This window comes from Sinohyriopsis cumingii, chromosome 19, assembly GCF_028554795.1.
Source record: "Sinohyriopsis cumingii isolate HCF-2022 chromosome 19, ASM2855479v2, whole genome shotgun sequence".
Classification (NCBI taxonomy): Eukaryota; Metazoa; Mollusca; class Bivalvia; order Unionida; family Unionidae; genus Sinohyriopsis; species Sinohyriopsis cumingii.
In genome coordinates, this window is record NC_142979.1 from 2,292,623 (window position 1) to 2,309,677 (window position 17,055).

Genomic DNA, 17,055 nt, shown 5'->3' on the forward strand with positions numbered 1-17,055 from the left:
TCATCAAAGGCTAACCTCTCATTGGACCTAGCCTGTGTGACAGTTTTCAATGTTAACCTCCTAAATTAGAAATTGTTATACATGTATGCTATGTGTGATCAGTCTTAGAAATCAAGATGAAGCACTTTTAGATTGTTTACTGTGAAAATTATAAAATTGGAAGTTTGTGAAGGCCTTTTTTAGTTTGAACTTGAAACAAGATAGTCTTCTGATCAAATGAATAGGTAAAAAGATAGACTTCTGGTCAAACAAATAAGTAAAAGGATAGACTTCTGGTCAAACAAATAGGTAAAAAGATAGTCTTCTGGTCAAACAAATAGGTAAAAAGATAGTCTTTTGGTCAAACAAATAGGTAAAAAGATAGTCTTCTGGTCAAACAAATAGGTAAAAAGAGTCTTCTGGTCAAACAAATAGGTAAATGTCTTTGATGTGATATGTGCAGTTATGTAGATATATAATGTACTAGTAGATTACAGTCTGTATTGTTTATTGTGTCAAGAACTGTATATGCAATTTGTTGGGAGTAATCAGTAGAAAATACAACATAAACCCTGGTCTGCTGGCACATTTTTTTGCAGTTGGACATAGCTTGAATGTATGTGGTAATTTTGAAATGAAAAAAACATTTATTGCTCAGTTAATACTGAAATTGATATTCAGTCAGATGAATTTATAGAGAGAGAAAACAACTTTTTATTGCTCAATAAACACCCTGTGTATGGTCATATATTGTGAATGTTAAATTTAGGCCTGTCTCATTGTAAACCAGAAATTTAAACATCTTTCTTGGGCTAGTGCATTAAGTTGAACATCTTACTTGGGCTAGTGCATAAAGTTGAACATCTTACTTGGGCTAGTGCATTAAGTTGAACATATTACTTGGGCTAGTGCATTAAGTTGAACATCTTACTTGGGCTAGTGCATTAAGTTGAACATCTTACTTGGGCTAGTGCATTAAGTTGAACATCTTACTTGGGCTAGTGCATAAAGTTGAACATCTTACTTGGGCTAGTGCATAAAGTTGAACATCTTACTTGGGCTAGTGCATAAAGTTGAAACCATTTGTTCATTACTCTATCATGATATCTGTATATTACATGAAGAAGATTAATATTTAGTACTGAATCCTATTGCAGTGATGTATACTGAACTTTTGACATTAGATTGCAAGTTGGATTTAATCTTACATAGGCCTTCTACCTCTATCTACAAGAGAAAATGGAACCAACCACATGAATATTAGAAATCATGCTCAATTCAAAGTATAGTTTCTCAAGCTGAAAGTTGTGAGTAAAAATAGCATTTGACTATTTGTTCTAATTGTTTGTTTTTCTCTATATTAAAGTTGAATGCAGAAGGAGTTGGGGTGAAATTGGGCTTGAACCTAAACTGTAACATGCATTGATGAAAAAATAATCCTAAATATTGCATCTTTCAGCTCAGCCCATTTGATCCTGAGCAGCCTTCCACCTCAAGAGCTCATTCTGAGGACCGCATTGGTAGAGCTTCTCCACAACGAGCAGCCAGGACAAAGCAAGGATTCGACTCGGCACTGAGTGTTTCAGGGATGAGACTGGCACGTGGGGCTAGGTTGGGGCGCAAGGTCATGCATGAGCAGAATTATCCACTTACAACGAATGATGCAAATACAAACAATAGTATGGGGGCAGAAGGAAGTGCTAACCAGGATATGGCAAATAAAAGTGAATCTGAATCCAGTGGAGTGTTCTTGAGGCATGGCATAGACAATTTTAATGCTAGCAAAAGACGAGAAGACAAATCTCAAGAGCAATTGCTTGCAAAGGAACCAAGAATTGTTCTTCAGAAATATGTTGTGAGACCTGCGCCACCTCCCCCGCCACCGGATTATGTAGAGCTAAATAATGGCAAAACCCATATTTTGTCAAGAGAATGCTGGATGAAAGTGTTTAAGTTTTTGACTCAAGTTGATCTTGCAAAGTGTTTGTGTGTCTGTAAGACATGGAATCGCTGGTGTATTCACCCAAGTTTGTGGAAAACTCTGGATCTTAGCAAACGAAGGATTGTTGAGGTTCATTTGATGGGCATTGTTCGTAGGCAACCACTTTCGTTGAACTTGTCATCAGTGGTTATGACTCAGAAACAGCTTGATTGGCTTGTAACTCGTATTCCTCAGCTGAAGCACCTTGACTTATCCAAATGCTCATGGGCTACAGTAAGTGCCCTTTGTTCATCCACATGCCCTCTTCTTCATTCTCTCAATCTGAACTGGGCCTCAAGCCTTAAAGACCAGTATTTTGAGGACCTGGTTACTTTGCCAGTGGACAGACGACCTGCTTTAAAGAACATCAGTCGGCTTAGTCAGCTGACAAAGCTTGGTGTGGCTGGCACTGAAATAACTGATATATCTCTCCGATTGATGACGGAATACCTTCCAAAATTGCAGGAAGTGGATGTCAGCTACTGTATTCGCATTACTGATGAAGGGATTAATATTCTTACCAAATCAACTCTTCATTCGAATTTGATTGCGTTGGACTTGTCGGGCTGCAGGCAATTAACGGGTAACAGTCTTCACATGATTAAACGGTGCACAAAGCTGGAGAAACTCAGTGTTAAAGGCTGCAGCAAAATTACCATTCAGAATTGCCAGCAATTCAGTTTGAAGACTCTCAAGTCATTGACTTGGTGAAATATCACAAGATTTGTTTTGGATGGTGTATATTCATCCAAGTGTTGCAGCTCTTGTATTGTGTTTGCCAATCATTAGTTTCAAACAAGACAGAGTTATCACTTTTTTAATGAAGGCAGCATTAAAATATTTTTTTGTGTGCAGAGTATTATGCAATTAAATTTTTTCGTTGCTTATGTTTCCTAAACCTTCCTTGATGGAGTTTTTTTTTCATGCCTCTGATGAACCACTATAAAGCTAAGATAGTTCATTCAACATAAAGGTTGCATGCACCCTTGACCTTGGGGTCAAGGTCAAATACAGATAACATTTTTATTGAAGCTTTGGTTAAAGTTCATTTGCTTATATTTCCCAAACCCATTGAAAAACTTTTCTTCATACTTTGTTTAATCAATATAAATCTTACACAATTCATTATTAGTCACACTTGATTGCCCTAATTTAACCCTGTGCTGAATGTAGGTTACAGTTACAGAAATTTGGTTAAACCACTATGAAGCTGAAACTGTTAATTCTGTGACAGTCCCACTAAAACTTTTGATCATGGAGTCACGGTCATACATTTTACAGGATTGGTTTGGTTGTAGGCTCATTATGCAGGCCCAGGCCTTTTTTGTCCAGTGTACAGTGACTTCCTAACCATGAATAGCACAGTACCCAGCGCTACGCTGTTCATAATGTACTGGCAGAGCAGGTACATGTCCTATTAATTCTACATATGATTTAAGTATGGACCTAGATCTGATGATGCATTTGAGGATGGTTGATCTGGATCTATGCCATTTGTAGTTACGCACTTACATGTAGTGTATTTTAATTCTTATAAAAGCATGGAGTAATGGCTTTCTGTCCCAATGCATTTAATGTGATTTGTCATTTCAGCTGTTCCACTACAAGTACAATATATCCTTCAATATTTCTGTTGAAAAATACAGTACTCCATGAGGATGCTTATTCACAAAATATTTAGCTCCACTGGTCATATACTATAGTCTGACTCTACAGCCCCGTTTGTACCCCCTACCAATTTCAAAAACGAGAACGTTTAATGTGATAAAAAGTGCACAGAACTAATTCAATTGAATCATTGATTTTTAATTTCTAACCAGACTGACCAGAAGGACACTAATGCGGGCATCTCCTGCACCATTTCATGCTTAACAGAATTTCCATACTAACATGGCGCCATATTGCGTACACTATAGGCTAGTTTATTTCCATCAGACAACATAATGTCTTAGTTCATCCTCTTCGTCAACTGCCAGATAATTCCATAAATTACATAACATTGAGAGTTTGGAATTGTATCCCTTTGCATATATGAACACAGAAATTAAACCGCTTGTTAAATCCACATGAAAAGCAAATTTGTAGTTGTCATTATTTTCCTTTGATTCGACATTGTAAATATTGGAAGCAGACGACTTATGTATGTACAACTGTAGTAGCGATACATCTCTTTGCTGAAAATGGACTTGTCCAGAAACTGGAAATGGATCCGAGCATGTAAATCTAATACACTGATAACTTCCGTTAAACATGAAGCACGCATAATTTGACGGTGCTAGGGCCCCTTTGCTCACAGTCTGGTTAGAAACTATAAATCAGTGAATGAATTGACTAAGTTCCTTGCACTTTTTATCACATTAAAGGTTTCCATTATTTAAATCGGCAGGGGGGTACAAACAAACGGGTTTGTATTGTCAGACTATAGGAGAGTTTATGGGATGGCCTGTAATCCATTTTCTGTCATCCATCCATCCATCCATTAGCATATGTTTATTATCACCACTACCCCTAAACTACTTGAAGGATTGTCACAAAAATGCTCAGACATTCAGTATGGCCACCACAGCAGCCATCGTGAAACTCTTGTCATTCATAATTGCCCTGAATGGAGAGTCATATGAGCATGGAGGTTGACTGGAAGACTTCTTAAGGTATCTAATTGGTTTTAGTGAAAATATGCCAATCTGATCACCACAGAGCCCACCTTGAAAATCTTGTCGCTACTCCTTTTAGATGGAACTTCATATGAAAATTGGGTTACTACTAAATTAATGACATCCAGTTGGTACTAAATGAAAATGGTATGAATTTCACATCCAGTATTGCCACCATGGCAGCCATATTGAATATATTGTTACTGCCACTCCTAAATGGAAAGCCATATTGACATGTGTTTTCACAAAAGCCTACTTATAATATTCGGTCAATTAAAATGATGCTAATCTGAACTCAGACATGGTTGTCAGAGTGAACATATGGAAAACCTTGTCAGAATTCTCCTGAATGGATGCTCATATCAGTATGGTGTTTTCACCTAAATCTTGTTTATCCTAAATGAAAAATGTGCCAATCTTACATCAAGTATGGCTGCGACAGTGGCTAATTGTTTTATCACTCAAGAATATCGGTAATTGTTTCAACACTCAGTATTTAGAAACAAGGAATGGTCTTATCTTGAATTGCTAGAAATTCCTTCAGCCAGTAGTGGATCGGCCCCTCATTGGATTCTTGTTCCTAAAATGGTCATAATGGGCTTTAGAAAAATTTCTCATTTAGTGTGTATCTGTGTGTGTATATTATCACTGATCACACAAATAATTTACCTGTATTTTGTGACTTGATTTATGCTTTTTTTACATTGTAAACAAATGCTTCAGTTTATTTTGAGGCAAGTATGTATAGAAAGCAACTGTTTAATTTTGTTTTGGGGTAATTGGCAACTGAAAAATAATTTGCAGAATGGCAAATCATATTAATCATTTCTTCTGTGGGCTTCTGCCGTGTGAATTTTTTGGGACATATATAATTATTTTTTTCTTTTAAAGAAATAACACTAGACAGGGGTTCTTGTAGTTATATTTGTATTAATTTATTGACAGACATATTAGAAAAGCAAAGGTTTAAATGTTATGAATTAGGTTGGCAGCTTTGTGTTCTGGAAAATCATCAGTTATTGTGCCACATAATAATGGTAGTACATTGTTTTTGTTGATGAAAAGGTATAGAAAATCATTTCTAAATCTGCAGTTTATACTGTAGAAAATTGTTAAGAAAGAAATAGAAAACCAATTCATGTAGAAAGGCAGCAGAAATTCATTTATTCTTGATAAGGAAGTGAAACTTGTAGCTTTGAATTATGTGCTGCATAGAAAATCTTTAGTTATGTCACAGAAAATCATTAGTTCACATGTTAGAATTATAAAATCAGAATATCATGTAGAAAATCATGTTCTACATGGCAAATCATTAGATCATACACAGTCAAAAGAAAATCATTGTTTCACATTACAGAATTGACAATTTTTTTAGATCAGTTTTGTAGAGACTCGTATGTTTATAGAAAATCATTAATATTAGTAGAATTGTTAATTTTGCTTCCTGAAAAAAATCACCTTAGTGTCTCAGGTTTGCTCTATATTAGAGCTTTCTGTGGACAGAGGGTGAGTCATTACTAATTAGGTAGACTAATTTTTTTTTGTTGCCTTTTTTTAGAAAACTAACTACATTGCTACCTCCCTCCAGCTTTAATTCCATTAGACTGAACAATATATTGTCAAAATATGTGCTTTAATTTTTTTACATTTGAGTAAACATTGTGATACAAATTTCTTAATTATGCATTATAAGAACTTAAAGTATAATGCACCATGGAAGTTAAGAGAAACCTCCGTAATATTCAGTCCCTTTAATAGCCACTTCTCAAAGCAGTGTTTAGTTTTCCCAAATGTCAATTTCAGATTTGTGTGTACTCACTGATAAGCCGAGTCAGCTGCAGAATCTTAATGTGTGGACAGATCTTGCACTATACACTTTGTTAGAAGCAATCAAACAAGCAGCATAGACCCTGATTTGCTGGCGCATTATGTGACAGCAGATCGGGGTCTATTTTGTTTGCGGTAGGACTTGTAAGCGGGTGTATACAGTACCAGTACTTGGGTCATCAAATGGCAAAACAGTCAAGATGTAGCATTACATAGAATGCTTGTATTGCATGAAGTAATTTAAATACTAACATTTAGCAGTTGTAAAATTGAAAGAAATATTAAGCAAGTTATGAATTAAAACAAGAGAATCTTAAGTGATAACAAAAATTCATTGGAATTTTGCTGGTACCTTTTTCTTTAAAGCTGTATTTCATTCCAAATCTGTTTTAACTAAAACTACAAGCATGTTTTTTTGCAGTGTCTCACAATATTATTGTCTTACCACCAAGAATCATCCAGATTGTTCAGTATGGGTTGTTTAATTTTCATGAAAGATTCTTGTGGTAAAAAAGCAAATAGGATTATTTGCACTCAGTGGCATCTGTGTTATGATAGTGAGACTTGCTCACCGTTAAGTAGAAAAATGCACTTAGCTTTAGGTTGTTGTCTTGAATTTTGGGTTAAGTACACTAGGTTTTAGGTTGTTGCCTTGAACTTTGATTGGGTCAGCTATACTAGGTTTTAGGTTGTCTTGAATTTTGATTGATTCAACTACACTAGGTTTTACATTGTCTTGAATTTTGATTGGGTCAGCTACACTAGGTTTAGGCTGTCTTGAATTTTGATTGCTTCAACTACAGTAGGTTTTACATTGTCTTGAATTTTGATTGGGTCAACTACACTGTGTTTTAGGTTGTCTTGAATTTTGATAGGGTCAACCACCGGTACACTAGGTTTTAAGTTGTCATCTTGAATTTTGATAGGGTCATTTACATGAGGTTTTAGGTTGTCTTGAATTTTGATAGGGTCAACTTCACTAGGTTTTAGGTTGTAGTCTTGAATTTTGATTGGGTCATCTACAGTAGGTTTTAGGTTGTCTTGAATTTTGATTGAGTCAAGTATACTAGGTTTTAGTTTGTTTTGAATTTTGATTGTGTCAACTTCACTTTGTTTTACATTGTCTTGAATTTTGATTGAGTCAACTATACTAGGTTTTAGCTTGTTTTGAATTTTGATTGTGTCAACTTCAGTAGGTTTTAGATTGTTGTCTTGAATTTTGATTGGGTCAACTTCACTTTGTTTTACATTGTCTTGAATTTTGATTGAGTCAACTATACTAGGTTTTAGTTTGTTTTGAATTTTGATTGTGTCAACTTCAGTAGGTTTTAGATTGTTGTCTTGAATTTTGATTGGGTCAACTTCATTAGGTTTTAGATTGTTGTCTTGAATTGGGTCAACTATACTAGGTTTTAGGTTAGGCATAAATTATCTTATAGTGACACTTGGACAGTGAGAGCATGTGATGACCTCCTCACCATTTTGTCAATATCTTGATGAGAATGTCCATTATCGGCAGAAAGCAATGACATTATTCAGATGGGATCCTGTACTGAAACTCATCTGTTGTACAGGATTACTTTTGTCGGAACAAATATACTTACATTATAGTAATATGTGCATGATTATGCGTCACAACTTGTTTTCTGGATTTCTGTGGGTATTTTTAGAATACCTGTATGAAAGAATAGGCTACACCTTAGCAGATTTTCTGCAGTTTTCATGAATTTTGAGGCCTGGTCAAAAAAGAACAAGCATAATATCTTGTGAATGGGAATTAAGTAATTAGAAAATTGTACAAAGTGCAAAAAATGTATGCATGGAAATTTTTTAAATTGTAAATTGGAAAAGTTAATGTTATATGCAGATGTGTGTGTGTGAAGGTCTGCTTGTGATACAGTACGTAATGATTCAGTGTTTTGATGTATGCCTACTCCAGTAAAGCACCTCAATAATTCCTGCATTGAGTATCCATTTCTGCAAGAAAAAGAATGTTAACAAATTTTATTAAATCTATTTGTAAAAAAAACCCAACAAAAACAACCAAAACAAGAAATATATATATTTCAGCTTTTATTTCACAAAAACTTAATATATTTTATAGTTTCTCAAATTAAGTAAATTAATGGGAATCTCATTGTGGGAAGTGTCTTGAAACCAACATTGTGTATATAGCACCAACTTTGCTCACTTAGCAATACAGTATTAATGCTGTCTTGCACTGTATTTATCTGTTTTATCCACATGCTGACAGCAAAACAGCACAGACTCTGACCTATTATTGGCACTTTTGTGTGAGTTGATCAGAGCATATAGTGTTCATTTTACTATGCTGGCACATTATATACAGGTGATTGGGCCAATACCATTCATTGTATGACTGATGTCAGGTGATTAGTACAGACTGAATTCTGCTGGCACATTATATGCAGGTGATTGGGCCAATACCATTCATTGTATGACTGATGTCAAGTGATTAGTACTGACTGTATTCTGCTGGCACATTATACACGGGTGATTGGGCCAATACCATTCATTGTACGACTGATGTCAAGTGATCAGTACAGACTGTATTCTGCTGGCACATTATATACAGGTGATTGGGCCAATACCATTCATTGTATGACTGATGTCAAGTGATTAGTACAGACTGTATTCTGCTGGCACATTATACACGGGTGATTGGGCCAATACCATTCATTGTATGACTGATGTCAGGTGATTAGTACAGACTGTATTCTGCTGGCACATTATATACAGGTGATTGGGCCAATACCATTCATTGTATGACTGATGTCAGGTGATTAGTACAGACTGTATTCTGCTGGCACATTATATACAGGTGATTGGGCCAATACCATTCATTGTACGACTGATGTCAAGTGATTAGTACAGACTGTATTCTGCTGGCACATTATATACAGGTGATTGGACCAATGCCATTCATTGTATGACTGATGTCAAGTGATTAGTACAGACTGTATTCTGCTGGCACATTATATACGGGTGATTGGGCCAATACCATTCATTGTATGACTGATGTCAAGTGATTAGTACAGACTGTATTCTGCTGGTACATTATACACGGGTGATTGGGCCAATACCATTCATTGTACGACTGATGTCAAGTGATCAGTACAGACTGTATTCTGCTGGCACATTATATACAGGTGATTGGGCCAATACCATTCATTGTATGACTGATGTCAAGTGATTAGTACAGACTGTATTCTGCTGGCACATTATACACGGGTGATTGGGCCAATACCATTCATTGTATGACTGATGTCAAGTGATTAGTACAGACTGTATTCTGCTGGCACATTATATACGGGTGATTGGGCCAATACCATTCATTGTATGACTGATGTCAAGTGATTAGTACAGACTGTAGAGTGCTGGCACATTATACACGGGTGATTGGGCCAATACCATTCATTGTACGACTGATGTCAAGTGATTAGTACAGACTGTAGAGTGCTGGCACATTATATACAGGTGATTGGGCCAATACCATTCATTGTATGACTGATGTCAAGTGATTAGTACAGACTGTATTCTGCTGGCACATTATATACGGGTGATTGGGCCAATACCATTCATTGTATGACTGATGTCAAGTGATTAGTACAGACTGTAGAGTGCTGGCACATTAAATACTGGTGATTGGGCCAATACCATTCATTGTATGACTGATGTCAAGTGATTAGTACAGACTGTAGAGTGCTGGCACATTAAATACTGGTGATTGGGCCAATGCCATTCATTGTATGACTGATGTCAAGTGATTAGTACAGACTGTAGAGTGCTGGCACATTAAATACTGGTGATTGGGCCAATACCATTCATTGTATGACTGATGTCAGGTGATTAGTACAGACTGTAGAGTGCTGGCACATTATATATTGGTAGGTCAGTTTTTACAGTGGAAAATATTTTTCCAGCTTTTATGGCTATTGTAAATGTAGCATGTAAACAGTGCGCTGTATATTGACTGTATGATTGTTCTGTCTTATGGAGTGATACCTCATACCTTGTCTTTATAGAGGTATGACCCTGTAGAGGTATGGCCTACAATATATCCCTATACTAATATAGCCCACACCATATCCCTATAAAGGTGTGACCCACACCATATCTCTATAGAGCTTTGACCCACACAATATCCCAATACAGGTATGACCCACACCATATCCCTACACCATATCCCTACAGAGGTATGACCCATGCCATATCTCTATTGAGGTATGATCAGCACTCTATCCCTATAGAGGTATGACCCACACCATATCCCTACAGAGGTATGACCCACACCATATCTCTATTTCTATTGAGGTATGATCAGCACTCTATCCCTATGGAGGTATGACTCGCAGCATATCCCAATAAAGAGGTATGACCCACACACCATATCCCTATAGAGGTATGACCCATGCCATATCCCTATAAAGGTATTACCTGCACTGTATCCCAATAGGTACAGCCACCATATATATGGAGAGTCTAGTGTTAACAGTATTTTCATCAATCTCATCATGTCTGACATGCATTTCATTTCCACTCAGTAACTACCAATTGGCTTCATGTATTGTAACCAAATTTGATAAGATTTTTTGCCACATTTCATTTTCACTATTCTCAGACAGAATTTATTGGAGATAAAGCCCTGTTTGAACTTTGCCCTGTATTTGCATCACATTGGCACAAGTATCCATGTTGTATGGACATACAATTTAGTTTTGGTTTTAGATCATGTTTATTATTACAGTCAGTATTATTCACAGATACAGTATGTTGTGATCTATTTTTTAAAATAGCAATTTGTGTTTATAGATACAAGTCCACTATTGTATAACTGCTGATATTAATAGTCTGTATATATCAGTCTAGTGAAATATAACTACTGGCATTATTTTAGATACCAGTCTAGTGAAATATAACTACTGGCATTATTTTAGATACCAGTTTAGTGAAATAAAACTACTGGCATTATTTTAGATACCAGTCTAGTGAAATATAACTCTGGCATTATTTTAGATATCAGTCTAGTGAAATATAACTACCGGTATTTATATAGAAATTAGTCTGGTGATATATAACTACTGGTATTTAAAATTGAGATCAGTCTGGGGATATATAACTACTGGTATTATTACAGATATCAGTCTAGGGATATATAACTACTGGTATTATTACAGATATCAGTCTAGGGATATATAACTACTGGTATTATTTTATAGATATCAGATTAATAATGTATAACTGCTGGTATTATAAAGAGACTGATTATATGACCATTTTTTCATGGTTTAAAATTTTGTATTTTGTACTTTCATCACTACTTAAATTGTGGATGGGGATACAGTTGTCTTGAGGTAGGTGTTCATTTGGTCTGGATATGATTGTATTGAGAGATGGATTTTTATTCACTAGTTTTGGATATAATTGTCTTGAGAAATGGGTCATTATTCATTGGGTCTTTAAATTCAGTAATTTTGGCAACCTTGAAGTAAACAAACTTTTGTACATCTCTTGCAAAATAATGAATTCACTGTTGGTTTGACAGATAAATTGTGTTGTAAACATGGAAAGAATGGAGAGACTATTTAGTGTTGTGTATTTTGATGATCCTCTCATCATTGAGTTAACATTCCAAAAGCAAGACTGACTAGTCCAGATGTTAACTATTTTTGTATTGGGTTTGACTTTTGTTTTACCTTTGTACCATGAATTATCTTACCTGTTAATTACAAGACATAGGTGTCCCTCCTCAAGCATTGATGGCATCATCTTCGTGCATGTAAATGACCTGTGCTAAAAGTGTTTGAAATTCAGATATAATTCAACTGAAACTTATGAGATCATAGAATTATCACAAGCATACAGTTTAGCTGCAAAACTGAATTTGCCCCAAAAATATGAATGTTAAAAAAACATTCATAATGCTGAATAGAATCCATACAGACAGTAAGGGCTGTTCTAGTAAAACATACCTGAGACCCAGGAAGACACTTTTAATGTGGGGTACTCACCCATAGATGTAATTTAGAAATCAAAGTACCCTGGCATATTTTTTTTAAAACTGCCTTCCCTGGGTGCCATGTATGCTTAAATTGAACAGCCCTAATTAACTTGTGAAAATGTTATGTTGCAAATGATGTTGGATACTTAATGCTGGCATGATGACCCTAAATATTATAATTTAGAGTATTTTCAGAAATCTATCATTTCTATAAACTGATGTAAATTTTCATATATACATTTTTTTAAAGAACAAAAAGTTTACATTAAATAATTTTTGTTTTTTGGTAATCTAAAGAAAAGTGGATTAGACACCCAAAAAGATCTGTGTAACCTAGAGTACTTGCTGACCTACCTGTCCTAATGTTGTAAATAAACCGGTTCAGTTGTCATCAAAGTTTGGTCATACAGGCTGTAAATCCTTTGCTAACACGTTTTTGAGTAATAAGTAATAAATCAGGAATGAATAATAATGACTAAAAAAATACTCAGTGAATTGCAGATATAAACTTCAAAAGTTCATGCAGATTGAACACCTGTGATTAATTTGGCTATATTCATCAGATTGACAACACGTGATAAATTTGGCTATATTCATCAGATTGACAACACGTGATTAATTTGGCCATATTCATGCAGATTGACAACACATGATTAATTTGGCCATATTCATCAGATTGACAACATGTGATTAATTTGGCCATATTCATCAGATTGACAACACGTGATTAATTTGGCCATATTCATCAGATTGACAACATGTGATTAATTTGGCCATATTCATCAGATTGACAACACATGATTAATTTGGCCATATTCGTCAGATTGACAACACGTGATTAATTTGGCCATATTCATCAGATTGACAACACATGATTAATTTGGCCATATTCGTCAGATTGACAACACGTGATTAATTTGGCCATATTCATCAGATGGACAACACGTGATTAATTTGGCCATATTCATCAGATTGACAACACGTGATTAATTTGGCCATATTCATCAGATTGACAGCATGTGATTAATTTGGCCATATTCATCAAATTGACAACACATGATTAATTTGGCCATATTCGTCAGATTGACAACACATGATTAATTTGGCCATATTCATCAGATTGACATGTGATTAATTTGGCCATATTCGTCAGATTGACAACACATGATTAATTTGGCCATATTCATCAGATTGACAACATGTGATTAATTTGGCCATATTCATCAGATTGACAACATGTGATTAATTTGGCCATATTCATCAGATTGACAACACATGATTAATTTGGCCATATTCATCAGATTGACAACAGTGCAATTTGTTTACTTTATATCCATTCTGGTGTATTATTTTGGCAATAGAGAGAGAGATGGGGGAGAGAGAGGTTATATTCATCAGATTGACAACATGTGATTAATTGCCATATTTATCAGATGGACAACACGTGATTAATTTGGCCATATTCATCAGATTGACAACACATGATTAATTTGGCCATATTCGTCAGATTGACAACACGTGATTAATTTGGCCATATTTGTCAGATTGACAACACATGATTAATTTGGCCATATTTGTCAGATTGACAACATGTGATTAATTTGGCCATATTCATCATATTGACAACACGTGATTAATTTGGCCATATTTGTCAGATTGACAACACATGATTAATTTGGCCATATTCATCAGATTGACAACATGTGATTAATTTGGCCATATTTGTCAGATTGACAACACGTGATTAATTTGGCCATATTCATCAGATTGACAACATGTGAATTATTTGGCCATATTCATCAGATTGACAACAGTGCAATTTGTTTACTTTATATCCATTCTGGTGTATTATTTTGGCAATAGAGAGAGAGATGGGCAGAGAGAGGTTATATGGAAGTTCTAATCTGTGTTCACTTACACCATAATTGTGATCATCCTCATGTACAAGATCTATGACAGATTATGATCTATTGGCAGTTAACACCACAGAAAAAACAGTTTATTCCAGTTTCAGTTCCAAGACCTATTGGCACAACATGCCAAAAACCACATTGTCATGCATGGTTATTTCATGCTAATTAAATATTCCTAGACATTTGGCTGATACGATATTACTGTCCAGGTAATTCTAGCTATGACTGGAATGAAGTGAAAGAGGTCCACAGAAGTGAGGCAATCAGTTGGGAAATGCAAGAAAAAGTACATAAAAGTATAACAGCTGATTGTTGAAATATTGGCTGTTCACCATTCATAACATGAATTTTAATTCTATTTAACAACCAGTGCCTCTCTGCCTCTCTCTCTCTCTCTCTCTCTCTCTCTCTCTCTATATATATATATATATATATATATTACTACCAAGAGACCTGTATATAGGTATATTTATTTACATATTGTAAATACAAAATGTTTTAACCAGCATATGGTATTCACTTTTAAATGAAAGTCTTTCCTTTTGGCAATACAATACGTTGAACTTATCTAAATTGTAAATGGGTGTTTTGTCAAAGTCATTTAGAAATGTAAACATCAAAATAAAAGGTTTAAAAAGTAGTAAAAGCACAACAAAATAATGCCATGAATGTGTATGATTTTAATTTCTTTTTTAGTTTTAATAAAAAAAATGGGTTTATTTTTTTATTTAATTGCATCCCATACGAGCATATTTTTTTTAAGTTGAAAAGATTTGTTGAAAAATATGCCTGATGATAAGCCTGTGCTTGAAGATAAGTCAATGCCTGATGACAAGTCCATGCCTAATGATAAGTCCATGCCTAATGATAAGTCCATGCTTGGTGACAAATCCATGCCTAATGATAAGTCCATGCCTGATGATAAGTCAATGCCTGATGACAAGTCCATGCCTAATGATAAGTCCATGCCTAATGGTAAGTCCATGCTTGGTGATCAACCCATCAATCAGTTTTCACTAAATGGCAGCAAATATCTACTAAGGAGACTGTTAATTTCCCTTATAAGTTTGAAGAAACTGTATAGACTTAGATTTGTCATTGCATAATGTGCTGATAGATTTGGGTCTGTGCAGTTTATTAGGGGTGATAGAACAAAGTCCCTGATCTTCCAGCACATGATATGATGACACATTGGGATCTATGTTGTTTGCATTTGGACTTGTAAATCAATGAATATATAAGGTATTTTTTCCTACTTTTTTATTAGAATGTTCACATGATTTTAGTAGGGATGAAATACTCAAAAGCATGGATAACATTTGGTTATTTGAATATATGGGCAAGACATGTTGAATTTTGAAGATTGAAAAATTTTTACTTGTTCAGAACTTGTTTAGCACTATATATATATATATATATATATATATATATATATATATATATATATATATATATGGCTTTGACCTATATGAGGAAATTTGATTGACAAGATGGTACCAATGCCCATTTCCTATATCATTATGCAGATTTTAGCTTGTTTGACATGTGATCTTGTGATACCAGCTGTAATTAAATACAGTTGTACCACCATAATTGGAAAAACCTAAAACCTCAGACACTTAGCCCAAACTCTTAAATTATGCCCAAACAAACATTAAATACTGTAAATTACATATGTTCCCTATCAACACAGGACATTGTATTCCAATGTTTTGTCACATTTTCAAGTTCTTTTGACTGTGTTATGGTTTTGTTATTCAACTTTTCATAGACCTCCACCTTCCATAGATACAGTTTAGTTCGTTGTTTTTTGTTCTTTTTTTTTTGGTGGGTTTTTCTTAGTCTTATTGTGGCCCTTTCAGATTTCTCTGTAGGGTATTGTATAAAATATTTAGAAACAGAGTTGAGTTTTGAATAATCACTTTTATTTGTGAGAAAGTTTCTCATATTTGTAAAACAATATTCATTTTATGTATTTGTATATTTCAATATTGAACAGTAGAGTTTTTCAGTTTGTAATTTGAATTTTAGTTGTTTTGCACATGTTTTCAAAATAAACATTGTAGAAGATTTTTGCAAAACTCTTGTCAGTTGTTTTTCCACCAAAAAACAAGATTTATAAAAAGAATTTTTAACTAAGATAGAATTTAAGCAGAATGAAAGATAATATTTTCTTTACTTAATACCAAGGCTTAGCACAGATTTAAATCTTATTCCTTTTGGAAGATTAATTGCATATGATTTAATATGTCAACCTAATGGTTTAGTGTGTTGTCTCATATTTAGTGTCTGTCTATCACATATTGATAATGAAATCACACAATATCATTAAGTGACACTTATGTTGACTTTATGATTGGTAAGCCAAAAGGACCAATCAACACAGACCATGCTAAAATGACCAATCAACACAGACCATGCCCCAATCGTGTTGTATGCATCGTGACTTTCACATCATTTGAGCATATGATTCAGTTGGAAAACCATGATATGAAGATACAAAAGGTGGTTTTAAAAAAGGTGTATGGATTTAAATTGCATAGAAGTTTTCCAGCTGGATCAGTGAATAAGGTCTATTTAATTTCAACCACAAACACTTGATTGAGATGTTAAAAGCAAAATATGTGTTATTAAGACACCGATGCCTGTCCCACATATTATTAGTTGGTCATAAAATCA

At 34.7% G+C, this 17,055-nt stretch overlaps 1 protein-coding gene across 1 annotated transcript in view; it reads left to right on the forward strand.

Moving 5' to 3' along the window:
* LOC149775055 (lysine-specific demethylase 2B-like) overlaps nt 1-16,457 on the forward strand; it is a 123,589-nt gene extending 107,132 nt beyond the window's left edge. Inside the window, exon 18 of the mRNA XM_089944332.1 lies at nt 1,439-16,457. Coding sequence (XP_089800458.1) covers nt 1,439-2,671 — 1,233 coding nt within the window. The 3' untranslated portion in view covers nt 2,672-16,457. The remainder of the gene's footprint in view (nt 1-1,438) is intronic.
* Nucleotides 16,458-17,055: the final 598 nt, after the last annotated feature.